This window comes from Ornithodoros turicata, chromosome 10 (genome assembly GCF_037126465.1).
Source record: "Ornithodoros turicata isolate Travis chromosome 10, ASM3712646v1, whole genome shotgun sequence".
NCBI classification, from domain to species: domain Eukaryota; kingdom Metazoa; phylum Arthropoda; class Arachnida; order Ixodida; family Argasidae; genus Ornithodoros; species Ornithodoros turicata.
Genome location: NC_088210.1, coordinates 28,066,708 through 28,093,261, shown reverse-complemented (window position 1 = coordinate 28,093,261; position 26,554 = coordinate 28,066,708). Strand labels below are relative to the sequence as shown.

At 44.1% G+C, this 26,554-nt stretch overlaps 4 protein-coding genes and 1 long non-coding RNA gene across 9 annotated transcripts in view; 2 read left to right on the top strand and 3 right to left on the bottom strand.

Moving 5' to 3' along the window:
• LOC135369677 (helicase domino-like) overlaps positions 1 to 3,407 on the top strand; it is a 48,983-nt gene extending 45,576 nt beyond the window's left edge. For all 3 annotated transcript variants that reach the window (XM_064603180.1, XM_064603181.1, XM_064603179.1), the window contains one exon: positions 1,993 to 3,407. In XM_064603180.1, coding sequence (XP_064459250.1) covers positions 1,993 to 2,064 — 72 coding nt within the window. In that variant the 3' untranslated portion in view covers positions 2,065 to 3,407. The remainder of the gene's footprint in view (positions 1 to 1,992) is intronic.
• Positions 3,408 to 5,262: 1,855 nt separating this feature from the next.
• LOC135369682 (cdc42 homolog) lies at positions 5,263 to 9,778 on the bottom strand. 3 transcript variants are annotated; one of them, XM_064603189.1, is made up of 5 exons: positions 9,615 to 9,778; positions 8,224 to 8,341; positions 7,965 to 8,147; positions 7,268 to 7,465; positions 5,263 to 6,241 (listed from the first exon to the last, which is right to left on the bottom strand). In XM_064603189.1, the coding sequence occupies exons 1-5, from the start codon at positions 9,761 to 9,763 to the stop codon at positions 6,152 to 6,154; spliced, it is 738 nt and encodes a 245-aa protein (XP_064459259.1). In that variant the 5' UTR covers positions 9,764 to 9,778; the 3' UTR covers positions 5,263 to 6,151. The 3 variants fall into 3 exon arrangements, with proteins under 3 accessions (XP_064459259.1, XP_064459261.1, XP_064459260.1); XM_064603191.1 differs by having other exon boundaries at positions 9,646 to 9,743; XM_064603190.1 differs by lacking the exon at positions 9,615 to 9,778 and adding an exon at positions 9,485 to 9,579.
• A 75-nt stretch (positions 9,779 to 9,853) lies between these two features.
• Positions 9,854 to 26,554, top strand: part of LOC135369687 (uncharacterized) — a 23,694-nt gene continuing 6,993 nt past the window's right edge. The window contains exons 1-2 of the long non-coding RNA XR_010415112.1: positions 9,854 to 10,039; positions 10,094 to 10,146. This is a non-coding gene — a long non-coding RNA (uncharacterized LOC135369687). The remainder of the gene's footprint in view (positions 10,040 to 10,093; positions 10,147 to 26,554) is intronic.
• LOC135369681 (tRNA wybutosine-synthesizing protein 5-like) lies at positions 10,205 to 13,466 on the bottom strand. The gene is made up of 7 exons (XM_064603188.1): positions 13,284 to 13,466; positions 13,032 to 13,186; positions 12,904 to 12,973; positions 11,960 to 12,142; positions 11,795 to 11,882; positions 10,594 to 10,710; positions 10,205 to 10,497 (listed from the first exon to the last, which is right to left on the bottom strand). Exons 1-7 carry the CDS (start codon positions 13,353 to 13,355, stop codon positions 10,253 to 10,255), a joined length of 930 nt encoding a protein of 309 aa, XP_064459258.1. The 5' UTR covers positions 13,356 to 13,466; the 3' UTR covers positions 10,205 to 10,252.
• On the bottom strand, positions 14,391 to 18,805 carry LOC135369683 (phosphoserine phosphatase-like). The gene is made up of 6 exons (XM_064603192.1): positions 18,678 to 18,805; positions 18,304 to 18,494; positions 16,197 to 16,331; positions 15,958 to 16,103; positions 15,282 to 15,430; positions 14,391 to 15,203 (listed from the first exon to the last, which is right to left on the bottom strand). Exons 1-6 carry the CDS (start codon positions 18,711 to 18,713, stop codon positions 15,093 to 15,095), a joined length of 768 nt encoding a protein of 255 aa, XP_064459262.1. The 5' UTR covers positions 18,714 to 18,805; the 3' UTR covers positions 14,391 to 15,092.

Here is a 26,554-nt window from a genome sequence, read left to right as displayed (position 1 = left end):
TTTGCGCAGTTATTCTAGTCCACAAGCTTGAGGTAGTCTTAGTTATTGCAGTAACTTCAGGGAAAAGTACATTGCCCTAGATGTGGAACAAGTTCCATGGCTTCATTAGGTATAGTTATATTTTTTGAGAATGTGAGCATGTGAGAATATGTGTGGCCCTGCAAGCTACTGTGATGCACATTATTTTATTTTATTTTATTTTATAGAGGGAACAGGTGCACCATTGTATATGTATCACTCATCACCACAATAAATTAATATATTGTTATTTCTACCATACATACAGAGGGACTATGTTCTTATATTTCTAATCCACACAACACAACACGCTACACAACAAGAATCTGTCTGGTCCTCGTATGTTTCCAAACTCGCTTGATTCAGAACCAAGTTTATTCCTCAGTTCTTTTGAGTGCCTTGCTTAGTTTATCTGTTGAGTTCCTCCATACCTCTTCAGACCTTACTTAAAGGCCTGTGTTTTGGGGTAAAACCCGTTTTTACCACACTGATTTGCATCGCCATCGCTTAGGGTAAAACCTGAAAAACACCGAAAACTAACTTGGCAAAGTGCCAATTGAGCCAGCGATACAGGCACTGCGGAATCCTATGTACTGCCAACTCAACATGGCTGTTCTGCATCTTGTATTCATAAAAAAGGTAACAAGCGCACCTTTATTTTTTTTTCCACCCGATTTTACAGTTTTAAGGTTCCCGAAACAAAACCCGATTTTTACTTCCCAATTTTCAGAAAACGTAAAACCCGAAAACATGTCACCCTTGCATATTGCATGCATATTGGTATTCCCTTCCTTGTTTCCCATGTTTCTAATCTCCACCTTATTTTTATGCTGGTGTATATATGTTCCAGTTTTTTAAACGGATAAATTACAACAATGTGAGCAGTGTACTAAATTCTGTTATGGATACGATGCTTTTTCTTCTTCCATAACATATCCTAGCATGACACTAACGGTGGTAGCATTCAGCGTCTATAGTGTATGGCATTTATTTAAGCGTTCCCTCTAGATGCATGAGAGATAATGCACGTTTGCTGACCTCTAAAAATAAGCATTGTGCGAAAACTCGTACTTGGGCACAGCCTCATGCAAGCTACTTACCATATTCAATGCACCAGTCATCCCACCATCATAAGGAGCTTTGCTCCATCATATGGTTGTGTACAAGTCTCCACATATATCAATGCAACTCCATGATGAACATCATGCGGTATTTTATACACGAACAATCTGCACGTAACTTGGAAAAGGCAGTATCTTATCAAAGGTAGAAGTTTGCAAATCAACACATAATATGTGGACTGGTTACTTGTGGGTTAAACCCAGGAAAACCCAGTTTAACCCCCTATTTTGCACCATTGTTAGGGGTAGAACCGGAAAGCCCCCCCCACCCCCACCCCCACCCAAAAGAAAAATTAAATAGATGCTGCAATAATGCAAATTCAGCCATGAACGCTGGCACTGGAGAATGCTCAGCACCACACATCCACGAGTGCTGCTTGTAAGATGCGAGAGGTGCTTTTTTTTTTTATCCCCACCCAATATGACCAGGTTTTATAGTTCCTGCAATAAAACCAGCCCCCCCAAAATGGAAAAAAAAATAAGGCGACGTAAAACCCGAGGACACAAGGGCGTATGTACGAACAACATCAACAAGCTTTCTTTGGCCCATATCGATTTCAATTTAGCATGCAGAAAGATTGCTTTTCGGCTGACAGCATCATTTTCATCTCAAGTTTCCACAAGGCGAAAGTAGTAAATAAGGCCGTGTTCATATAACCTTCACAAAATAAGAAGCCCATACATCTAACTGGCACCTTCAACAGTGTCTTTACGCCTTCTGCTTCTTATTTTGAAGTTTTTCTGCGTTTGTTGCTGTTACGGTTTTGGTTTGTCGTTTGTGGCTCAGTTCTTCTTATTTTTTCCTCAAATTTGCGTTCTTTTCTGTTCCTCTTCCCACCCGCCACACGGTTAGGCTGTTCAGCCACCTGATGCGCCAGGCAAGCGCGGAGGTGGCACCCCTTCCACGTCCGAAAGCAGATTATGATGGCCTCACCAAGAAAATTTCCTGCTACCCACCACCCTCTACCATGATCCCTACCAGGTCATCACCGCACCTACCTCGACTTACGCTGTCGAAAGTGGTCCGCTGCTGACATCAGTTGCGGCTGTCGTCGCGGACCCCTCTGCGAAAGAATCCACAAGGGCGACGGACGCAAGCGACCCACAGGTTGCTGCCGTCGGCGCATTTGCTGCTACCGCGGCGCCTAACGTTACAGCTCCAATGTGTGAGACTGGTACCCCAAGGACCCAAGCTGCATCAGCTGATGTGAACGCTGCAACTGTCCAGGCTGTGCAGGCCGCCATAGAAGCTGCTCGTCAGCAGGGGGCGCTCCCGTACACCATGAGATTGCGGAGCACACCACCGAAACTATAGCACCCACTTGAGTTCGTTTCCCCGAAGGACGGAAAAATGTCCTCCGACTTGCAAGGGCAAAAGCTTTTGCCCGGAAAAACATGAATTACAGTTGTTCGGGCTTTTATTGTGCCCATGTCTTTGTAGTGAAATGAAATATTCTTAGATTTTTTGGAATACAGGCAGATCTTTACATGTGGCCTTGTGGTTCACTTTCGAGAAATGTTCAGCAGTGGTAGTGAGGTCCTAAGCGGCACAACATCGGCAATATTGGCAATGTCGGCCCAATATTGAGCCGGTATTGCCAATATTGGGCAAAGATGTTGCGCTGCGTGGGGTAACAAACATGTCGTAACAGTCGGGCCCCGTTTGTCGCTGTGGTCAAGCCTTTGTGCCCTCCTTTGTCTGCGATTTCTTTCTCGAGTTTTTCTTCCCATGTAGAGGCTGTCGTCAGTAGTCTCACGAGTTGCTCCCTCTGACATTGTACGTGCAGGATGCAGCGATGCGTTAACCCAAGGGTGTCGTCAGAAGAGGGTTCTGAGTACAACTAGTAACATTTCTTTTATTTTTTTTTATTGTAGTTGCCTTGGCAGTGTATGACGTACCCATGCTCTCTGCACTTCGAGCATGCACCAATAAACGCGTCTTAGGAAGTTTAATTCCTTTTTGTAAGTGCTGGTTGATCACAGCTTAGTTGCGTTAAGCTTTTGTGATAGGATTGAGAGCTTTTGCAGTGTAATTTAATTATGTGTAAGCGATGGGCATGTTTTCTGTGCCATAGGAATCCTCTGCAGTTGTGATGTATAAATATGAACTCATCTTGTAAATAGGTCGCATACCGAACACGAGTACCATTTTGTTAGGTCATTTGAATGTCCATGCTGTACAAACAATTTTCATATGTGCTGTAGCACAATCTTTTTTTATTATCCATTTTGTAATTTATAATAAAGTATGTTTTTGTATAAATGTAACTGGAGTAGCAGAGCTACTGTTCAGACCTTTCCCGTCGTATTTAATCTTCATGCCACCACCTTTTGATCCTTGTACTGTGGAATTTCATTCTTGTGCCACCACGTTTAATCTGCATACTGTGGCCTTAGTCATAAAGGTCTCGCATCCTTTCTGCATTCACTGCATGAGTTTATAACCAATCGAGCAATATTATCTTGGAAATTCACTTACTACACATCCTCGGAATTTTACCAAGTGGTTAGGTTAGTGATCAGATTTTTAAGAGCTGCAGGCCCTCACTACACTGCATTTATTAACTGTTGCAGTGTTAACGAGAGAAAGGGTTGTAGACGATCACGTGACTGATCCACACAAGTCGCCAGTAAAGTATCCGTTTGTTAGTATCCAATGTTAAAATTAATACCACCGACAAATTATTACCAAATTATCATCACTGTTATCTATCGTTAGTAAAGTATCCACTTAATTGGTTGTATAAGAAATAATTGATTAGGGCCTATCTAGAACAGTTGACTGATAACGATTGCATGAAAAGCTCGTACAGTACAGCTTGCTGAACGATGAATGACAGCTCAATGCTGGAGGTGCCACGTGATAAGGGCAGAGTGAGATTGCCTATGTGTTGTGAAATATTTGCTGAAAAGGATAGTATGTTGCATTTCTAGATAAGTGGATAGTGTCAAATATGCATGGTTCATTCACAGGTACAGATTACCTCCATATGAATTGAGCTGTTCCAATAACAGCCTTGGAGTTCCACTAACAGTTCCATAGCTTTGGAACCTTATTCCAAAGCTGTGGAATAAGGTTCCACTGACTCGAGCTGATAACTTCACTGACTAATTTATGTATCAGACATAGACAGCTAGAAGCTCACTGGACTGACTTATCAGGTCTTGTTGATAAGGAGATATCAACTGGTAAGGATTTATAATTTGTGATAAAGGGAAGCAATTAGGCAAATTGACATGCAACTGACATAATGCTTAGTTTTGTAAATCAGACAATCAGATGCAGTGAATTTAGCTGTATATCAGTATGGGAACACAGGAACTGATAAGGGCTCATTAACAAACTGGATAGGTGGGTTTTGTGGACTTTCTGCACCCTTGTGGATTGCGCACAAGGATTCATACAGTGATAACTGACAAGTTCTGGCAGACTGGTAACTTTCATACTGAACTGATAAGGAAATTTGACTCTTACTCTGATTGGGATGAAGTATTAAATACTTTTGCCTAGAAAGCACCTGCTGATAAGGAAGAGGTGACTGATAAGGATTCACTAATTGGGATGAACTGTGATTAACGGAAGCTCTTGAGAGCTACTGAAACTGATTACCTCTAGAAATATGCTACTGGTGAGAAGCAGTGATAATTCATCCTTAGTGGACTGGTTTCAACACCCCCTTATCAGAGTATGGATCCTATTTTACCATTTCATCACAAAGGAACCAATCTCGCCAGCCAGTCATTACTTGTCGAACCCTTCTGTGCAGTCCATGAGGTACAGCAGCTGCTCTAAAGCCACCTTATCAGTTTCATGATAACGTTTCTGAAGTCCTGCAGTGTTATGACAAAGGCACAGAAAGCTGTACTGCATTATTCGAGGAACTGGTTGTGCATTCAGGAAAACACGTGGAAATTGTATTTATTAACCTGTTGCAGTGGTAACGTTAAAATTATTACCAAATTATCATCGCTGTTATCCATCATTAGTAAAGTGTCTGCTCAATTGGTTGTATAAGAAATAATTGATTAGGGCCTAGCTGGAACAGTTGACTGATAATTCTACCAGTGAGTGAGGGCAATCTTGAGAAGAAAGACACAGACTGAAGAAGGAACGTGACATGGCTTGAGCTGAATTTCAATGTTTATTATAAAAATTGTCATCTTTGTCTATGCATATGTATCAAATGTTGGCCTACTCAGGCTACAAAAACGTTAATTGCGTGTTTAACTATTACGAGGCACAATCAAGTAACATCTAGTTAGAACTCTCACGTTTAAGTATTTCCTCAGTACGTCAAAGCAAGCCACCTTGAAAGAACAAGAAATAAAAAGTTCCTTTCATACAAGATCACCTACATCAAAGCAGGGCAAAAATAAATATCACTGCTCTGCAGATCTGTGGTACACAACACATGCAAAGCAAACGGTCACATGAAGGAAATCCTGCTGGCAAAAAACAAGTGTTACCAACAAAAAAAAAAAGCTCGGTGTGGACCCCAATACAATGCCCCCGTTCAACGTACATGCAAATCTTGCCTATAAATAATTCCCTTCCAAATTTAAGCACTTTACTCGGATCACCTCTCGGTAAAAAATTTTAATAATGGCCACCTGGCCATAAAGTGGAGGCGACCAACCATTACGGAATACTGTGGATTCTCAATACAAAAGAAAGTTGGGTGGGGGGGTGGGAACGTAGCATCACTTCACTCTCATCAGTCCAATTCCAACAGCATGAATGGCTCTCGCAGCTTTTAAACAAGACAAACCTACTAGCCTTGAAATGACGTCTAGTCGAGCTTTGAGCAGGGGGAAACGTAGCTCTCTCTCTCTCTCTCTGTTGTTATCCCATCACGCAGACAAAATTTGGCATTGTTCAGGAACCGTACATTGGGTTCGTTCGATAGGGTTCAGGAAATCTCGTTTGTCTGCCTGTTGGTGGACTTGCAAGTGAAGCATGGCATTATGTAATCTGTGTTGCCTGTTTTCATTTCTCCTGCTGTCTGTATTGCCTATAACAGGATGCACTTCCTTTTGGGCTTTGGCTCTGGCGGCTCCAGAGCTGCAAGGATGGCCTCGTCGAAAACGTTCTTCAGCCCCTTCTGCAAACAGAATGTGAACGATGCCACTGTGAACTACTAAGCGGCACACATCTGGAAGGCTGTGCTTACTACGGGTAGAGCCCCTAGATTTCCGCGAAATTTCGAGGAGCTGGCAGTGTCTCGCAGAACATGCCGTTTCCCGCAGAATCGTCAGTTTTTTTCGCGACGTTCAGTATATTACAGTATCACGGGCATTCTTTTTGCTTGGTGTTACCATTCTGCAAGTTGGCTTCACCTCACTGCACTTCCTAGAGTGTCAGTTTACATCAAATTAGAGAAGTCTTGGTTAGTTTGTTATTTTCGGCTAACAATTTTTCAATGGCTTTCGCACTCATAAATGCGCCATCGTGCGCCACCAGAAGTTAGTCTGTCCCAGAGACAAGTTGCGTGTGCAAGTTCCACTTTGTGTACACAACTGTGTACCCCACACTATACCCCACTGTATACCCCACACTGTGTACCACACCCTGTGTATGTACCTCTTATGGTAAATCGAGATTCACTTATGCTCTGTGCATTTGTGTTATCCTAGGAGAATGCTGAAACTTTCTATTGCCCATGGATATGTAAATCCCATTTTGCGGAAAATTTAGTTTTCCACAGCAGAAAGCTGGGGCTTTAACTGTGGGTAAAGCCCCTAGCTTTCTGCAGAAAATTAACATTTCCGCAAAGTGGGATTTACAGATCTGTGGGAAAAAAAAAAAAAAGCGAAAAAATGTGTCAGTCATGACTGATCGGGTTTAACCCGAGAAAATGTCACAGTTCAATTGAAATACTTACGTAATTGTGTAACATACACAAGATTCTGCGAAAAACACACTATTCTAAGGGAAACAGCAGGCTCCACAAGCAATAGCCAATTCTGCGAAATTTTGCAGAAAGCTAGGGGGCTCTTAACTATGGGTGTTCTAATACTGCTACATCCACAGCCCTGGATGCTACGTAATTCTCAGCAGTGCAAGGCCAAATTTCGGATCTTTTTCTGAGCCCTAAGAGTCTCGAGGCTGCCGTTTTCCGTCTACGCACCTGTGTCAGGGCTGAGCACTCGACGTATTTCACTGCCTTGAGCTCCTTTGCAAGCTTTTCGCCCATTTCGTTTGATATAGGCTTCTGCTTGTTCTTTGCCAGCTTCTCCAAAGTGGCTGCATCATCCCGCAGGTCAACTTGGGTCCCCACTAGAAGGAATGGTGTCTTCTGACAGTGATGTGTTATTTCTGGTACCCACTAGAAAGGAATTGGTGGCCATTAAGTTCTCTCAAATCTTTTCCCTCAACAGGGTCTGTACAAGGCAGGGTAAGCTTTGTTCACGTTTACGAGCAAAAAAAACTAAGCAAAAAAAAAAACACCGTACACACGATGAAAGTCACTGAAAAGGTTAGCCAGCTGTAGGACTCGAACCCACGTCTCCTGGATTGCCGGTCCAGGGCTCTACCAATTGAGCTAAGCTAACACGCCTTCTCAGCGACTTCCAGGGTGCGTCATCTGAAGGGACAAACCAGCCACTCTCTCTCTCATCCTCCTTTCACTCTTACATTTTTGCTCACTCATACACACATCCATACGACGGGATCGACGCAGGCGGCAACTGATGAACATGAAAGAACTGATGTTCTGAGGCTGGAACAACATAGAAGGGATTTGTATGTATTTGTCCCTTCTATGTTGTTCCAGCCTCAGAACATCAGTTCTTTCATACCATACACACATTTATGTGATTTCCTACCTTTTCTCTGACGTTTTCAAATGATGACGGTGAGACTACGGAAAAACACACAAGGAACACGTCCGTTTGTGGATAACTAAGTGGTCGTAGACGATCGTAGTCCTCTTGGCCAGCAGTATCAAACAGGCCCAGTGTGTACGGCTCACCACCGATCATAACTGTTACTGCATAGTTGTCAAAAACCTGTAAAGGGTAACAGGTATGCCTAACACTGACCCCGCAGCTTCAACTCCGTGCTTCACGTTGAAGATGGACTTACCGTGGGAACATACTCTGAGGGAAACTTATTTGTGGTGTAGGATATCAATAGGCATGTCTTTCCAACTGCGCCGTCGCCCACAACAACACACTTTATGGTCTGCATGTCAGCAGGGTGCCTACAAAGACAATACCGAGGAAGGCTGAGTTTTTGGCAAGAAGCACCCAAAAAGGTGCCATGGTGCTGGCACTATCTTTTTTTTTTTTCCCTGTTACTTTCTTTTATACTTTGTCGCTTGGACACTTGGAGGCTCTATGTGTTGTGTTTGTCTGTAAACAGAGCTTGCCTGACAAACTACCCAGACCAAACCAAACTACAATATACCCAGATGTGGGAAAGAAGAGGAAAGGGAAATTTAGGCTTCCTCAGTATATATTTCACCCACCAGCTGACTGCATTCATGCTATTTTGTCGTCCATGACAAGCACTGTTAAAGCAATAAGCAAAGTAAAGCAATGCTAAAATCACACAGCCTGCCTCCACTGTTGTGTTTCATTCTTGAGGCTTCCTGACGATTTTGAAATGCCACTGATGCATCATGCTTGAGGGTCAGGTTCTTTTATGGAGGCTGTACCAAGTGTGTTAAGAGCAGAAAATTAACAGCAGGACGGTGCATTCCATGGATAGACTACTGATCAGGACTACAGAACAGGAACATTACGTTGCTGCATGCTCGGTTCACCTTGACCGTTGAATCAGTAATGCATGCATCTCATTATCTATATCTCGTATAGTGTGGAAGGCCAGTATATATCCCGTTATTATAAACGCGTGCTTCGCTATCTCTCCAGGGCCCATCTGCTTAGAGCTGATTTTTGTAATACTGACGCGGAGCTGTCACTGCAATTCGGATACCCGATCTGCTCAGTGGAATTCGGTTGTCAGCACGGCACCGGCATTACAAATATTACGCATGTAATCTGGAAGATGCAAGTATCTACAACCTTGGTGTATTTTAATGCCGCGTATGTCGAATTTACAACACGCTGTCTACACACGCGTGAAGTTTCCTGGTGTTTCTCTGAAGGAGGGTCTCCGTTTTTTGATGGATGAGATCCTCGTCACAGTGACAACAAATGTACAGTACTGGCTACCACAGTGATTGTGCTAATCATCATGCGTGTTTTTTGTGACGAAAGGTCTTCCTTCAAACAGTTAAAAGACCATACTTCAGTTACAAATCTCTAGAGACGAGTAACACAGATAGCCTACGACAAGGCTAGGCCTAACAAACAACTTAATGCAACGCGTATTGCCATACCCCGCCATTTTGATACGCTTTGTCAAATTTCGCGTAAACTATACAACGTTTGAACAAGAATAAGGCATCATCGAGTCCCAGGTCATCACATCTGTCGGCTGGTGCTAGCCGTGTCAATAAAATAACTCACCGTACTGAGCGAACAGAGATAAATTCCTCACCCGGTTTCGACAAATTCTCCTTACTGGGCGTAACTATCAATATGGCGTCATTTCCGCTTCCTGCATTCAAGGACCAATCAGATGAACCGTTGATGCAACCTAATAAAAACGAGTACATGCTTTCCGTTATGACTATTATGTAATGTCTGGTAAACGCGGAAAGAGTTTGTGCATTTGACGATAATAGAAGTTTAAACATTTATCTGTGTTCTGTAAATTCATGTCATGCATGTCGTGCCTCGTGGTCGCGCGATCACGTTGCACGTTACCAGCGCCAACCAATGAGCATTCGTTGCATCCGTACGTCATACGCGTCAGGGCGCGTTTCTTGTCTTCTGCTTCTGCACGGGTAGACGCGCGAAAAACTATTGCTATACTCGCATCAACAAAAATGGTAAGTCAACAAAACATAGCAGGATATATCCTATATCCCTAGTATCACTTCCAGTGAATTCCAGCGTCACTGTCCGGCGTTGCCCAGAAGTGTCCAATTGTTCCCATGTGAGTGTGTGCACGTTTTTGCTGCCATATGTTCCTGCTGTGAATTGGTGGCGTATGCTCCACTTGACAAGTGACAGTATCCATTTATTAATCAAATATTTCCATGTTACGTCATTGAAATGCTTTTTATCTCTTCTATCATTCGTCTGCCGTAAAATTCCCGGTACTCTGTGGGCAACTGTTGAAGCTCTCTCATTGCTTTATGCAGATGAGCGAGCGCTTTCGCAGCGGGCACTGGGTCTTTATTGCCGTACACATCACTTTTCTCATAACACGCGCCTTCAAGGTGGCGCCAGAAAACATTTACCGCAACTCCGAAATCTAGGGCCGTCATGTTGTGGAACCATAAAGCTGAAAAGAAATCAACCTATATTAACAAATTAAAGGATTGATTAATTAAAGCAATTGTAAGAGCACAACAAGAAAAGGGGGGTGTCGTCACTGTACCTGGTATAAACAAAATGTCTCCGGGTTCAAGCACACCCACATGCTGTTCTGCCTTGAGAAACTCTGGGTACCTCACGAGGTCTGGATTTTCAATGTCTGTTACCTGAGATTTGTCTCCTGCAAAAGAAACAATACAGCTGTGCGAATAGCAGACTTAAAACTCTAGAACAAAGACAAAGCAAATAAGCAAAGTGAACCGATCATACGTACAGCTTATACAGGGTGTTCACTTTTATCCACTACAGGCTTTCCTAGTTGAAAGCCACTCCATGTTTAAAAATCCTGAAATGTGCACGTGTGTTGAAATATGCATCGCATAATTTTGATATGCAAATGAGGCAAAACCACGGCGACAGGCCTCCATCGGCGCGAAGGTGATGCATTCCTGAGGAGAGTTTTTTTTCATCGTTTGCTCACTTGCATACTGAAATTCAACAACGGATATTTTGCAGCTCATTTCTGGATGCTTAGAAGATAGAATGGCTTTCAACTAGGATTGTCTTCCTTTCTACAATCTCACTTTTGCCAGAAATTCCCTAATTAAAGAGTTAATTAATGAATTTTAGGTACTCAGTCATGTTGTTGTTACATACTTTCTTCGAAAGGATGTCCGCCTGCCTGTTTCACTCAACTGCAAAAAACACATCTATTTTGCTCTCATAGTTTTTCTGTAAAAAATCCTTTTGGATAAAGAGGAACACCCCGTATAAGAGATATACACATTTATATATATTATACATAGATATATACATCTTTGCATCAACCAGCACTCAATTTGTTTTGTACTCTCTTCTGGTGTTCTCGGGCTTGCAAAGTGCACCTATGAAACTATTGGAATAGATTCGGTTTGTAGCAGACAGCCTTCTCTTCGAAATTCGAAAGTGTGAATGAAGTATATAGTTATTTGACTCCGTATTAAAAAAATCCAAATATTTGCACACCCATTACAAAGGGAATTAGTTTGTTGCAGCACATAGTCCCAACCTCGTGCATTGCCTTCTGGAAAGTTCTAGAATTGGGGTAAATTGTGTCTTTGTGGTCTACTAAAGTTTGTTTCTACTTCGTATACCATTAAGCGGTTAAATTTTGCCATTACGCCAACGATAGCCAATCAAAGCGTAACATGTACAACTCTGTCTGGTTATAGTTTAGTTGTGCTGGTTCAACATGTAGACGTTCATGCCATGCAACAGGAGCCCACCTTGGAGGTACAAGTACTCGACACTGTTTGGATGAAACAATACTGCTTTTTTTCTTCCCGTGACTTGTATCAGCATATTATCCATTACCTACGAAAATGAGAAGTGCACCGAATGAGCACTGAAGCTGCAAGACATTAGGAAGGAACTAAACGAAAAATGCTTGCATCGTAATGTGTCCACAGGCACAGCTTCGGAGATGCTATTCGAAGCACGCTTGAAAAAAATGCCTCTTCCGGAAAGAAATTGGGAAGCTGGACATCCTTTGCTAGCTCTGGAAACTGTTCTTGGATATCCGCTGGTTTTTTCCGTTGATCTGAGCCAAGAGACCGTAAATAGTAAAGCTCTCCCTGGAAAACAGAAAGGACACACTGCGTAACTGCGGCGCCATATATACAGGGTGCTCACGCTAACTATAGACCAATTTTTTTATATTTGGAGAAATCATTTTTTTTACCGGCCATGACAATATGTTCTACGGCAAAAGCCACATCTCACGAGGCGAGCAGCAACCTCCCAAGTCGATGTATTGATTAGGTTTCATTAACTAATCGGTTTACATGGGTGCACTGATGCCACTGCCGTACTCAAAAGAATGCTAGAGACCATTATAGCGCAAGGAAATGGCTCCGAAATAACGGCAATGTGATGCTAATTCTTGTCACGCGGCTTGAAGAGGACTTTGTGCCCTTTCCCGTAACCCCGAGGGAGACACAACTCTGCAGTGCTGTGACCCTCACACTTAAAGGAAATGGCAAAAAGCACGCAACAATATTTCGGGGCCATTTCCTAGTGCTATACTGGTCTCAAGTGTTCTTTTGAAAACCGCAGCGGCATCAGCGCACAAATGTAAACCGATTTTGCGCCGATCTTCTATCTCCAATAATTAAAAAGTTGATTGACGAACGGTTGCTGCTGCTGCTGCCCTCGTGAGGTGTGGCTCTTGGCAAAGAACATATTGTCAACGCTTATAACTGCAAACAAAAAAAAACAAAAAAGCGATTTCTCCAAATACGAGAAATCTGTATATAGGTAGCGTGGACACCCTGTATATATGTCTTTTTTTTTTTCTCAAATTGTAGGGTGTGATCTCCATGATGGTGTGTCTGACCTTTTCAATGAAAAACTTGTCCTGTACGTCCTTGTTGGCTCTTTCGACTAGCTCGCTGAATGGTAACGTTCTGAAACTTTCAACGTTCAGGGTCGAACTCGGGGTTTTGATACCTGTGACTCGCAGACCTGTAGATGAAGTTTCTGCTGATGAAGTTCAGGTTGCGTGACGGGCTTACGTGGACGCTGACTTCTTTTGTTCCGCCGTGCTTTTGTAAATATTCACTTGTCCATAATGATGTGCAGGCGCCAATTGGCACGTTTCTTAAAATGACTGGATTTCTCTGCGCAAATAAATGAGATCGCTTACAACGTGTCGATTGAGTTCACTGAAATCAAACCATTCACCGTGTGTTCACCGTTCACATCAATACCACTTACAGCTGGGTATATGTCACTCAAAAATGCCTGTGAGTCCACGTTTGTGTGCACCGGAATATTCGTCGACTTCATTGTTGAAGTGTCAAGCAAGTTCTCGCTATATGTAAAGAGTAATCGGATGAAGAATCGGAGAAAAACACGGGAATCACACAGTTGGATTCGTTCGGGTCTCCGTACTTTGGATTTGGCTTTGGATGGATGGATGGATTGTAGTGGCACCCCTGGCGGGCCTCTTTGACTTGCGAGTCACCCAGTGTTGCCTGACGTCTTGATGGAAAACTGGCTACGAGGGACATGAGCGTTCGCTCCCTAAGCTATTTGAAAAGAGGGGAACAACTCTCCTGTGGGACCTTTCACTGGAATCATTCTATTTCAAAACTTATCTGTATTTTGCCGTCAGGGTTTCGCTCTGAGGTGGTCCAATGACGTAGCGCATACGTGTCTGTGTGTATGCGCGGGAATTTCAAATCGCGTGTGTTCCAGTGCTTTGCGATGGCCCGATACCGAATTATAGCGTACAACTACGCGCACAGTTATGCAGAAACGTGGCAAAGCAAAAACATACGTTTCCAAAAAGAGCGGAAGACTGCGTGTCAACGAAGCCTTCGAAAATCCCCTTATCCCCTTGCGTTACCATTATTACTTATTCGCTGTATCTTTTTCTCGCATCTACGAAGTATTTTGACTTATAAAGGCCAGATTTTGAAGACTCAAGTTGTTTACCTTCGAGTCTTGGTTAGTCGAGAGAAACACAATAATACCTTGTATGGTGAATCCTTCCAAAGTTCAGACTGCCTTTGCGATTCTTCAAAGGGTGTATGCGAACACCATCATCCAAAGAATGTGAGCCTGGTGAGTGCCCCTCAGCCCTACCTTCTGTGTGAAGGCAGTTTTGCTGGCTTACCGACTTCAGTGGCAAATAGAGACCTTATCATCTATAACACACATACACACAAAAAAAATATATGTATGTTTTTTCTGTAAGACGCTGGAATGGCAGGCAATGAAAGGAAGCAACCAGGCAATTGAAGGCTGCCCGTTTCGACAGGGGTATTAGTGATGTCAGTGTTGTGTTCGTAAGAAACAAATCCCCCTGATAACGAAGGATGACGAAAGGAGACTTGCATTTTTATTGTTAGTTTATGTTGACACATTAATTCATATATACAACAGGGAGATCCATAAAAAATATTTAAAAAAACAACTTCACTTATGCACTATATTCTGCAGGCAGTGAAATGTGCTACGAAAGGGTCGTTCTAATCGTCGTCAGAACATAGCTATCAACAACGTGAGAACAGATCTTTGCTCTTGTTTTTTAAGGATTGTGCAGCCCCACTTTCAGTGAGGATAGTGCTGCAGGCTGAATTACACAGTTAAAAGTGACAACTCTTAACTAGAGCCTGAAGTTTTCGGGAAATATTTTTCTCTAAATTTGGGGGGTAAAAATCGGGTAAATAAACATGTGCACTAAATTCATGCGAATTCGGGTGAAAAAACTTCCAGTATGCTAAATTCGGGGTGAAATCGGGCTCAGTTACTCAACTAACTGTAGTGGTTTGGTACAAATGGTGATGTAACTGAATTTTTCTGCCAAACAAGTAAATTAATGCATTCCTACAGACATCCCAGTGAGGGCAATTTGCCGAGTAAAAATCGGGTTTCACCCTAAAGAGGCAACCTTCAATTCGGGGAAGAATCGGGTAAAACCCTAAAACTTCAGGCTCTACTCTTAAGTAATGCAACTCCTATAAGCATTTAAAACTGTACAGAAAAATAAATATGCTCAAATTAACATTTCCCTTCGTGTCAGTTCCTATTCAGCTCCTGCACTAGTTCGTGGAAGCTGTACACAAACCACGATGCTCCTTTCTTGACCTTGTCGCGGACTTCGTTGCCCCCGTAGCCGACAAAGGCATTCTGAAAACACGTGGGTAGAAAAGTCAGTGCTGCCAGATTGAACAATGCACAGCTGAACACAGCAGAAGCGATACATACAGCGGGAGGGCATGCTGCTAAATCTGTTGCTCCGTCGCCGACCATAACTATGCGCTGGAAGCCGTACTTCTGCCTGAGATAAGACACGACCCTGGCTTTGCCGTCCTGGTGTGACGTTGGCTGTTTCTCATCAAATCCGGCATAGTCTCCTGATTCAAATAACAGAACAGATGTTTAAATGGCTATAAAATTGTTATTTGTAGGTACAAATACAAGAAAATCCATGCACTGCTATTCAAACATTATTTCTGACAGTGCTTTACAGCTAATTATGACTACAATGTGTGGACTTATTTTGAAGCTTTTTTTTTTTGCTGAGCTGCTTGCCTTCACTTAGCCAACAGTAAAAGCAAGCAGGCACAATTAATAATTTATGGCAGGGGCACTGGTCTACATGAGTATGAAAAGTTGTAATTCGTTTCATAATACATGTGACAGGAAAACAGTGAATTATGCTAATGTATCTGCTAATTATCAACAGCTATTCAGCAAACCAGTTGAACTGGCACAAGAGGAAGAACAGCTTGAAAGAGACTGATAGTCCCATTGTCACACCATTCATTTAGATAAGCTGGAGCAGAGACGCTGTCAGTGGCAGAGATAGGTTTGTTTGAACAAGCTACAAAGGAATGACACACGGAACCATATTTGCATTGTGCGTTGGGACAAGACATACCGTTGAAGTAGAACTTCAACTGATTGGCAAAGATGTTCTTTCGTGGAATGCCGAGCTCATCCGCAACACCCTCTATGATGGAGCGGAAGCCTCCAGATACGAGGTAGACAGCTACACCCCTTGATTGCAGCTGTGCAACAAGTTCCCTGAAGATAGTGAGAGGAATAGATAAGCTTGCTGCCTGTGACGCCTTTATAGTGCAAGTTCTGACAAGTAGTTCATTCAGCTCTGTAACTTACTCAATGCCATCTGATAGCCTGGGTGGGTTCTGTTCGATGTAGTCTTGCAACATACGAGCAGTTGGTTTCATGAGGTCTAGCCGCCGTTCCAGGGCTTCCCTGAAGGTCATGCCACCTTTCATAGCTCTATTGGTGCTGCGTGGAAAAGAAAAATGTTGATGTAGCATTGCACCAAAGGAGTGGTGAATAGTTTACAGTACATCCCTATTGAAAAAACCTTATAAGTAATTCATATAGGCCCTGTATAAAATTATATAGAATGATACAGGATCCTATAAGATCCTTATAGGTTATGTAGGGACCTATATAACTTCCGTGTAGGTCATTATGGGATCCTATACGAGATGTGAGCTTGAACAGAGCTTGAAGTCAGTTTCGATACTTGTGTTTATCCATGGTCATCATGTCTGAATGGTTATTGTCTATTCTGCTCTGTACCACTGTAATACAGGTTGTTTATTTTTATCCTCCGCAGATTTTTTTACGAACAAGCTGAGAACAGCATAGACATCGTTTTCCCAGCATGGTCGACATAATCTCGGAGAAAGCAAATGCAACTGCAAGATGACTAATTAGTTATTCCCTAAAATTCATTGACTATCTATTTAATTTGGGGATTTCGGGAAAAGCGAGATAGCAAAATGAGATATCATCCTCGTCGAAAGCCATTCAACGCCTTCAATAAGTCCTGAAACACCCGTTAAGATATCCGTCGCCGACCCTTGATATGGAAATGAACCGAAACCGCGGCGATCGGGAACATAGGGAGGAGCGCCCATTTGACGTCAGAGAGCCACGTGATTTGGAGCGATGGAGATGATTGGAGTAGCCCTCCGTCGGCGAAGGTGATGCGCTCCTGAGCCGCGCCTTTTCGGTTTCGGCTTATTTGCGTACCGACATTCAGCGATGGATATTTCATGGCACGCGCTCTTTCCTGGATTTTTGGAAGACAGAACGGCTTTCAACGAGGATTGTCTCCCGTTCTGTTATCTCACTTTTACACGAGGTTTCCCTAATTAAAGAGTTAATTAATGAATTGTATGTAATTAGTCATCGTGTAATTATATATACTAACTTCCAGAGGATGTCTGTCTGATTGTATGCCTCAATAGACGAGTTCAGAAAATCCCAGTGCTCTTTGCGCACGCATTGCATGCTGGGCGCTTGCTGAGCTGGGGAACGAAGAATAATCCTTCACATTTCGCTGACCTTGACACGTCGTGGACAATGGACCGGCAGGGGAGAAATCAAAACAGTTTGGAAATCACACGTGTCTTTCGTATTAGTAAACTCCCACAGTTCAAAGCGACGCTAAGCATTCTGGGATTTTCTGAACTCGTCTATTGCAAAAACGACATCTATGCTCCTCCCATAGCCTTTTCATACAAATTATGTAAATGATAATAAAAAAAAACGCCTTGTATATGTACCATTGTCAGGACATCACATTCACAACCAACATATCACCATCTTTGCCCCATATTGGCAATACTCGTCCAATATTCGTCGAGCATTGGTCACGTGACAACGCGTCCGTGCACACGTCAAAGCCACACAGAGTACTACTGGTACTACTTCGTTGGAAAGATCTCGGCGGTTAAACCAATTATCATCATCTAGCCGGTTAGTTTTGTCTAATCAACGAACTTGACTTCAAAAGTACGCGGCTATTATTGAGCTTGGTCTGAGACTTTTCCCCAGCAAGAATTTTCGTCCGGCCCGCCCGCTTTGAACCGATCAGTGTTGCGCGGTGCCGTTAATAAAATTCAAAATTCCCTCCTCAATATTCCACAGTGACGTAGCCCTGACGTTGCCGGACACACTTCGCCATCTGCCGGCAGTCGCGGAAACGCGGACCTTTGCTTTTTCCTCGTTTGGACGGATTGTTGGCCACGCAAACATTCACACAAAACGATTATTGTACTCCGTCTTTGTGCACACAGTGCAGGAGGGAATATGAAAATCCTAACAGCAGACGAACCGCACATGGTATCCGCTCTATCCGATCCCTTGCTCACGTCGTCGTCTGCTACCAACTGCCATATGTCGCTCCGTAATCAGCTTACAAAACTCCGCTGTCGAAGTTATAAAAAACAGGAAAACTTACAGCTCGGCGACTTCTTTGTCTCTTCCTGCAAACTTGGCCAGTTCATCAATTGCCTCATCCATGCACACGGTGGAATCGACGTCGAAGCAAACACAATCAGCTGCGCGCCACATTGCGCGGGTCTGACTCTCCGTAAGCTTTTCGTTCACTGATCCAGGCATGACTGTACGTCGAATCACACTCGGTCGTGCCTACAAATGATCCAAGTAATCCGCGGTGAATTCTCAAACAGAAATAAACCAAGTGAGTATGACGGATGTGTTCAGCGCAACTGCAAGTTGTTTGCGGCAGCTGATCCACTTGGCAACACACTTTATCTGCAAGGGGGGTGGGCAATAGACTAGCTCATAACCACAGAAACAGGTGCAACTTACACGGATGGCAATTGATCTGGCGAAGAGATTGAGCATCCGTGGCCAGTATCTCGAAGCAGATGGTGCGGCGCGACCAATCACCAACCTGCCAGGAGGCGGGGACTCGCAAATAGCCAGTCGCGACACCGGTAGCCCCTAGCGGCCGGTTATGGCGTTCATCGGGTGATTTTTTTGGCCCAGTAATTATTTTCTGCCCGCAGCTGGGGATTTTTCCGTTCGCTATTTCATTCTGGGGTTATATTCGTAGGCATAATGCTTGTTCTGAGATGAGCCGAACGACCTTGCGAAGCCTGCAAGGTAGACGGCTCTCCTTCAGCGTCCGTTTTGACTTGGAGTTCAAGGGCGGAATACTCTCACTTCTTCCGTTCTTTCATTTGGTCCCTGACAAACGTAAATAGAGATGTTGTCGTGCAACGTATTGTTCGCGTTCACCCTGGGGAATGTGGTAGACGTTGATCTTGACGTTGCTTACAACATACGCAGTGATTCCACTGACGTGTGCGCATTGGGCTCTTGCCAGTACTTGAAAGGCAAAACAGAAGTGAGCCAAACTTTGACATTGCATCATACTGGGGTTGAAACAACGCAAGTGTACTTCTATTGTTAAACTTAAGAAAGCTTGTCTCGCACCGAATCATTCGGCCGGAAGCCTGGAGAAAATAAAAAATAAAAAAACGCAGTGGGACGGCTTCCGCATGGCGGGAGACTTCACGTGCTGCGCACGTGATCACGGTGTGTTTGTTTGCGCTATTTTCAGTGGCCACGCTGTGCCCACCGTAAAGACAGCTGCAACATGTTTCAATAGAAAAACGATGATGACACCAGCCCTTACCGGTCAAAACCGGTTTCTAATGTTATTTGTTCCAACATTACCCCACGGCAGTTTTCTATAAAGCGCGAGCATATAAGAGAGACACAACCTTAAAAGAAAAATTTTCAGCTCTCTTTGTGGCAGTCAGCTCGCATGTCATGCGAACGGAGACACGATCTCAGCAGACGGTTGACCTCCCTCCAGCAGTGTACTGCTTACAACAAGAAACCGCTGATTGGGCAGACGACAAGGCCAAGAGAACGTCACACTACTAAATGAACGAACGGAAAGGACAACGGGGAGAAAACTAGTGGGTGTGTAAACGCCAGAATAGTGACGCAAAGTAAGGAACACGTGGTAAGGACCCTTGTTGTTGTTGTTGTCGAATTCGGGCGTCGTGATAGGCTGGCTGTTGCTAGGGCGATCCGCAGCCTCCCTTTTGGCGAGATGCCAGAGACGCCACACGCTGGCGAAGGAATCCCGGATAGTGGACCTCTTATCTGGAACAGCCGATAAAGCAGCTTTGCGTCAGACGGAGAGCTGGTCAGACGGCCCGTAAAAAATACATATAGAAAAAAGAGAAAAAGAGGAGAACGGAACATCGAAAGGGAAGAGTTTTTTTTTTTTTTTTTTTTTTCATTTTCGCTGCGCGGTTTCTTTTCTTTTTTGTTTTTGTAAATGGGACACTCATTTGGCTGTCGCGCGCATCAATATTTTTCGCTCACTATGGCAAGACAAAGAAAGTAAAGAAAGTGCTTTTTGAGAAAACATACAAGCAGCCGCGGAAAAGGAGCGTAGAGAGGAAAAAAAAAAAAAAATCCATTCACCCTGGGCGTTCCTCGGATCATTCTTGTAACCGTCCATTTATCAGATAAGAGATATTGCATGACGTGTTCACCCTGACGCAAGTCCAGTAGTCATTGCATGATATGTGTCTCGTCTTTATTCACGTTATATATAAAAAAAAGTACAAGCAAGAAGTGGACATAAGAACTCGCACGTCACAGATTCGGTGTTCAAGTTTAGGCAGTCTCAGAAATTTCGTGGGGGGGACCAGGGGGGGGGGGGGAATCCCTGTGCGAAATCAGCAAGTATAGTTGGCACGAAAGCGAAGCCTAAAATAAAGCTACTTTAAACGTCCCTTGTTTACAGTAAACAGGTTCCTGAAGATTAGATTACGCAGGTATGACGTCAATCGAACGTTGCGAACGAAGTACTGTTGACTGCAGTCGCATTTGGAATGTGGCAATGAATTATACAATGAGTAATTGGTATGTACAGGGAAAACGTTGTCTTGATTGTGCCTTTGAAATAGTCCTTTAGAGGAAGATCCACTTTTCTTTCTTTTTCTATCTTTCATCTCCGGATCCTGTTCAGTCGTTTATGTGTCTGCTGATGCAAAGGGATTTGAACCACGCGAGAAATCCAGACGGTGGTCATGAAATGCTCCAGAGCACATGGCCCAAGAGAGTTACATACACTGCAGCGAAAAAAAGAAAATAACAAGACATAAAAAGAAAGAAAGAAAATGTGAAAGATAGTCGTTCACTCATTAAAATCTCATTTATGTCACTCGTTAGGCTTTTAAAGCGATTCTGAAAAAAAAGTGAGCGATGTTATCCTTTTTGTTTATGGCCTGACATGTGCCTATTTTGACGAAAGGGGGGTTGCTCTTACAAAGACACCTGCCGAATGACATCAAGAGCAGTGACACTTGACGCGGTTTCTTTCCAGTTCCCAGGACATACTCGGTTATCGCATATATTTTCCTTTGTTTCGCTTGTGTTTGCGCACGCGCATTCGCTTCCTGGAGCGCATGTTGAGGTAGCGCATAGCACGCGCTTCTTACCTGCTGGGCTTGAGAGCCATCATTGCGCGAACGTACAATGGAACAATGAGAGTAGAAAATCGGAGACGAGAGTCTTCTCTTCTTATCTTGGGCTTCCGCGATATGCTAAGTGCGTCGTCATTCAGGTCACGCATGTCTGCCAGGGAAACAAACCTTGGAAGCGACCCCCCTCTCTCTCTATTTCTCTTGTCCGATGTTCTTGAGTAAACGTTGTATAATGAGTGTAAACACCATTCCGAGCGGCCAAACATATTTGTGGGGCGACGTAATTTGTTCTTCCGAGGTTCGAGGTGTTCGCATTGACAGTTAATTTCGCGTGACTTATTTTTCACGTGCCTGCAAAGCAAAAGCTCTCACAGCAGGTCTGCCGAAAACTATAATGTTGGAAACCACCACGAGACGAGGCTTGAACCAGCGATCAGTACACGAAACGAACCACGAGGAGACGTACACAGTTGAACGTGAGAGAACTGATGTTCTGAGGCTGGAACACATAGAAAGGACAAATACATACAAAGCCTCAAATGCCTAAGAAATTAACGATGAAAGATATGGAAGTCACTGAAGAGGTTAGCCAGCTGTAGGACTCGAACCCACGTCCAGTAATCCGGTAATCCAGAAGATGTGGGTTCGAGTCCTACAGCTGGCTAACCTTTACAGTGACTTCCATCTTTCAGACGTACACAGGTTTGCACGGAGTATTGGTACTGGTATTTTTGTAGTATTGATTCTGGTATTTTCGATAGCTGTAGAAAGACACGAATCGTTTTGCATCATTGATTGCCCTGGTAGGATAAATTTGGGTCCATCCACGCGAAAGGAGGAGCAGAAGAGAGCACGTCCAAATGTGAGCACTTTTACGAAGCAGAGACGTCTACACTTTTCGGTGTCCTAACGATTTGTGTCTTGGACTCGTTTGATGTCCTGCATCGTCCCGTCCGGCATCGCAACGCTTTTCTTGATCGAAACGGGAAGAACATTCTGAAACATCCTAGAAATATCTACCGTAGCTCACCCTATCCCTCTTTACTTTTCTAACGCTACCCTAACCTTCTCTCCACCATAGACCCAAGCAGCACAATGTACTGAAAGTCGAGTGCAATAGGGGTGGACGGTATGTGTCTTATCGATGTTCCTTAGTTTCACGAGTCTGTTCAAGGCCTTTCACCTACCCGTCCACCCCTATTGCACCCGACTTTCAGTACATTTTGCTGCTTGGGGAATTGTGCCTCTGTGGACGAACTATTCCTGGTTTATCAGTCAAGAACTCTTGCGGAGAGAGAGAGAGTGTGAGTATACGGATAAGGAGTGTTCTAGAACGTTCTCAACGTTTGAAAGTATCGGCGCCGACAGCGCGATTGTCTTTTGTCCAGTTGGATGTGCTCAGAATATGAATTTCTGTCGATCTACCTGCCCGAAGCGAGTGGAAAAGTACAACCGAGCAGTGTATGTTGGAAATCTGAGGAGTATGACGTCGCTCGCGACATCTGCGATTACTGTGAATGGCTTGCTCGCACCGTTTGACTCTTATCCTGTCGGATACCGTAGACAATCCTGGAACCATTTCTAATCGTCTGCACGCAGCCCGCTTGTCTCAGTCCTTCGTCCGCGGAGATTACGGATTCAGATTGCATGCGCGCATAGAGGAGAGGAAATAGAGCAAAGGAAACGCGACGATTTTTTTTTTTTTTCTGTAAAGCGAATAATATTGCCACCTTGCACATTGCCTTCGCAGCCCTGCACAATGAGCCGTCTTGCTTGTGACCCTGGGTAAACAAAAAACGATCATGCGAGGACAACAAGGTGCTGTGAAAACAGTGTGTGCGCACCAGTCTTGCTTTATGGGATCCGGAAAAATCGTCCCCAGAGAAAACGTCTCCGAAAAAAACGTCCTAAAAAAAAAAAGTTCCGGGGGAAATCGTGGTCTGTCACGTGCCCCAGTAGTCCCCAGAAATCGACCTCTGGAGTGGGGTCACCGGGCTTCCAATGGGGAGAGGGTACTTATAAGTTTATGGTACTGGTAGCCGAGCTGTATTGGGCAATATAAGAAATTTCAGGGGAGGGGAGGGATATAGGGAAAGTCCCTGGGACGCTCAAATTGTGTAACTACCACAGCAACAAACTGGGCGATTTCGCGAGTGATTATACTGCTTTCAATAGAAATTTAATACCATTTTAAAAGAAGGTTCGCAAAAGATGCAGCCTTTTTTTTTTCTATTCAGTATTACTTTTCGGAAACGAAATGTAATTACCGTTTTCGGTGAAAGTTACTCAGTTACTCCAGTAGCGCCATATTTTAACCGCATGTTTTTGCATGCTCTGAACGACTTGCTCGTCGTGAAGATGATTGGAGCAATTCCTTCTAGCCCACTTTTTAGTGGGAAAATGATGTGTTTCGTCTAAACCGATGGAAGCTTACCCATGATAATTTGCTCAGACGAAGTTTTTTTAAAGTTGCATTTACTCACAGTTCACTCCTTAGCAGCTAAGTTACTGTAACTAGTTACATTCCGAAAAAAAAAAAGAAACTGTTACTGTAAAAAGTAACTAGCTCAGTTACCACACCAGGAGGCGTTGTAGGATGGCACAATTTCTATTGGTCAGACGACAGACGTCATCTGATACTGCATTGCATTCAATAATCATTACTCGCTGCCCATGTTTCCGCTGCCTATTTCGCACTGAGGCCGGCGGCTCCCACTGAACAGCTCTCTCAACTTGCACAGCGAGTAGTTCCCTCGTTCACATTGGCAAGCAGGTAATTTGGTTGCTAATTAACTTGCAGCTGCGTGCATAAGCGGTTGACCTACATGTGGTCACACGGCTAACTAGCCCTTTTCTCGTCGGAATAATAAAACCGAGAGCGAACCTACTTCCGCCGTCGATAACGAGGAAGCAAGAAAAAGTTGTCGAACCTGTTCTATTGCCAGACTTTGCCATATATGCATAGCGTTTTCGTCGGGAGATCTATCCCCCCCATCGCGTCGATCACATTCAAGCCGCCGTTCCGCCGCATTTATTTTGTCTCTTATTATAAATCAGCTTCGTCCAAAGGCCTATCAGCGCGCCAAATATAAATGTAATCTTTTCGGAATAACCCACAAAACTTCATAGTTGCTCCCAGCAACAGTGCGCGCGCGCACGTGCCCGGTCTCCGTCTCCGCCCCACGTTGGAAGACTGCCAGCAGCTGTGGTGAGGAGACAGAATTGGACTTTGGAGGGACAGGGTTGCCAGGCTGGTAGGCAGATTTGACACACTATGGCTTCCTACTTTTCATCTAAGCCAGATAGTGAATAAGCTAACAATTACAGACAAAAAAAAAAAGAAAAGAAAGGAAAGAAAAAGAAACCGAAGGCTCTTTACTGCACGGGTTGTCAAACGTGGTCGTACTAACATTGGACAGCACAGGAAGCTAGCGATTTGTTTGTCCTGACCAGGTGTAACTCCACACCAGTTTTCATTCTACAGCTTTGAGTGTCTCTACGCCTGCCTGTACAGGGTGTGATTTTATCGACACACAGCACCTTACGCGCACAGACGTGGGTATACAGTGAACCCTCGTCATTATGACCATGGTCGTTCCCGAAAATTTCGGTCATAATGCGGAATCGTCATATTAACGGGGGGGGATTTGCAGAGGTTTCACTGCATTAATTGTTCCCCAGGAGTATGGTCGTAAAGCGCGTATGTCCGATTATCGGGTGTCATATTAGCGAGGGTTCACTGTATACTGTTACAAGCTCGCAGGGAGGGTTCGAAGCCCTATCTGTCCAAGCTCCATTCTCGTCTTCTTCTTCTACTTAAAAATGGGTGGCGCATAGCCCAGAGGCAATTGGCACGGAGATGGCCCGTCAGACACAATAGACCATTTGCAAAAGTTCCAGGGACCTGCGGGCGCCCTCGGAGGGCATGCCGGGAAATGCTGTGCAAAACGACAGCGACGGTACATACACCAGTACGACGACGACGACGATCGGAGACGGTAGCAAATCGCCGTCGTTTTGCACAGCATTTCCCGGCATGCCCTCCCAGGGCGGGCGCTGCTCCCTGGAACTTTTTCAAATGGTCTATTCTGTTCGCACCAGCGCACGCGTTCATGCCCGGCCCAATAGCCTTCCGTTTATCCATCGCAACAATACTTTCTGCACGCGCCAGGTATACAAGAGTTTCGATGTCTTCGGGGATTTGAGCAGGATTTTTATCTCAGAGGGGTGCATGCGTCTGACATCCGTATCTGCTGGATTCTCATGCTTTTTGGCTCCTATGGCAGGTATTTATAGAGTATAGAGTTTAGTGGAGACGGGGTAACGCATATAGAACTGAGCTTTTTGCGCACAGCACACCATGGTTCCAACGTCCCGGTCAAACTCCTTTACAACGAAACTCAGGGGACAGCAAAAAAATTCGCAGTAAAGGTATTTTCGTTAAAAAGGATGTCCATTATTGGACTTATAGGGCTCCAGCGGGACAGCAAAAAAAATTTGCTGTAGTGGTGTTTTCGCTAAAAAGGTGTTCGCTATAAAGGAGTTTGACTGTATAGTGTCAGGGTATTCGAGCACCTGTCGCGGCCGTTGACGTCGATGCGGCGTACGATGTCGTATATACGCTTGTGCAAACACATCATTAACGTCATAAAAGCCATGTTTGCTCTTGCGACGGGTTAGGAAACTCCATCCATAAATTATGTTACAGCGATGACAATCGGCCAATGCGATTCCACCTGATATGTCAGCCGGAGCGCGGTATTTGTAAACTTTACGACGAAATATCTGTTTTACAAAATTTATGAATATTTAGACATCTGAAACCACTGTTGTGTGAGGCAAGCATGGTTACATAAGGCGCGTGGATGGAGTTAGTAAACCTGTGCATTGTCCTGTTACATACCGAAATCCCTGAATGTGTGAACGTAACTGCTTGTCTTTAGTGTGGGGCGCGGGTTTCCTCTTTGATGTGTCTCATCATTCCCCCCTCTTTCAATGGGTCAACAGGTGCTGCTTCGTGCACCCCGTATTCCACTCGTTCAAACATATGGTTACGTGATACTGTAAGTCACGGTATGAGCTTATAAGTACTCAAACGTCGCCACACCACCACTGGACAGCTGTTTCGGCCTTTGTATTGCCAACTGGGACAAGCGCAATGCTTGCCCACATCACACTTCAAAAACAGTACTGCCCTCGCCCTAAAAACGAAGAGCAGGCAAGCACTACTTT

What these genes read in the sequence shown, in the direction of transcription:
- LOC135369682 (XM_064603189.1), bottom strand. Translation starts at nt 9,763, where the DNA reads ATGTACTCGTTTTTATTAGGTTGCATCAACGGTTCATCTGATTGGTCC. An exon ending in ATCTCTGTTCGCTCAGTACG is followed by an intron (nt 8,342 to 9,614) that starts GTGAGTTATTTT and finishes TTGTCTTTGTAG; the next exon opens with GCACCCTGCTGACATGCAGA. An exon ending in AGTGCTCAGCCCTGACACAG is followed by an intron (nt 6,242 to 7,267) that starts GTGCGTAGACGG and finishes TTCTGTTTGCAG; the next exon opens with AAGGGGCTGAAGAACGTTTT.
- LOC135369681 (XM_064603188.1), bottom strand. Translation starts at nt 13,355, where the DNA reads ATGAAGTCGACGAATATTCCGGTGCACACAAACGTGGACTCACAGGCA. An exon ending in TGAGTGACATATACCCAGCT is followed by an intron (nt 13,187 to 13,283) that starts GTAAGTGGTATT and finishes TTATTTGCGCAG; the next exon opens with AGAAATCCAGTCATTTTAAG. An exon ending in AGCAGAAACTTCATCTACAG is followed by an intron (nt 12,974 to 13,031) that starts GTCTGCGAGTCA and finishes TGAAAGTTTCAG; the next exon opens with AACGTTACCATTCAGCGAGC.
- LOC135369683 (XM_064603192.1), bottom strand. Translation starts at nt 18,713, where the DNA reads ATGCTCAATCTCTTCGCCAGATCAATTGCCATCCGT. An exon ending in CCAGATCAATTGCCATCCGT is followed by an intron (nt 18,495 to 18,677) that starts GTAAGTTGCACC and finishes GATCATTTGTAG; the next exon opens with GCACGACCGAGTGTGATTCG. An exon ending in GACAAAGAAGTCGCCGAGCT is followed by an intron (nt 16,332 to 18,303) that starts GTAAGTTTTCCT and finishes TTTTCCACGCAG; the next exon opens with CACCAATAGAGCTATGAAAG.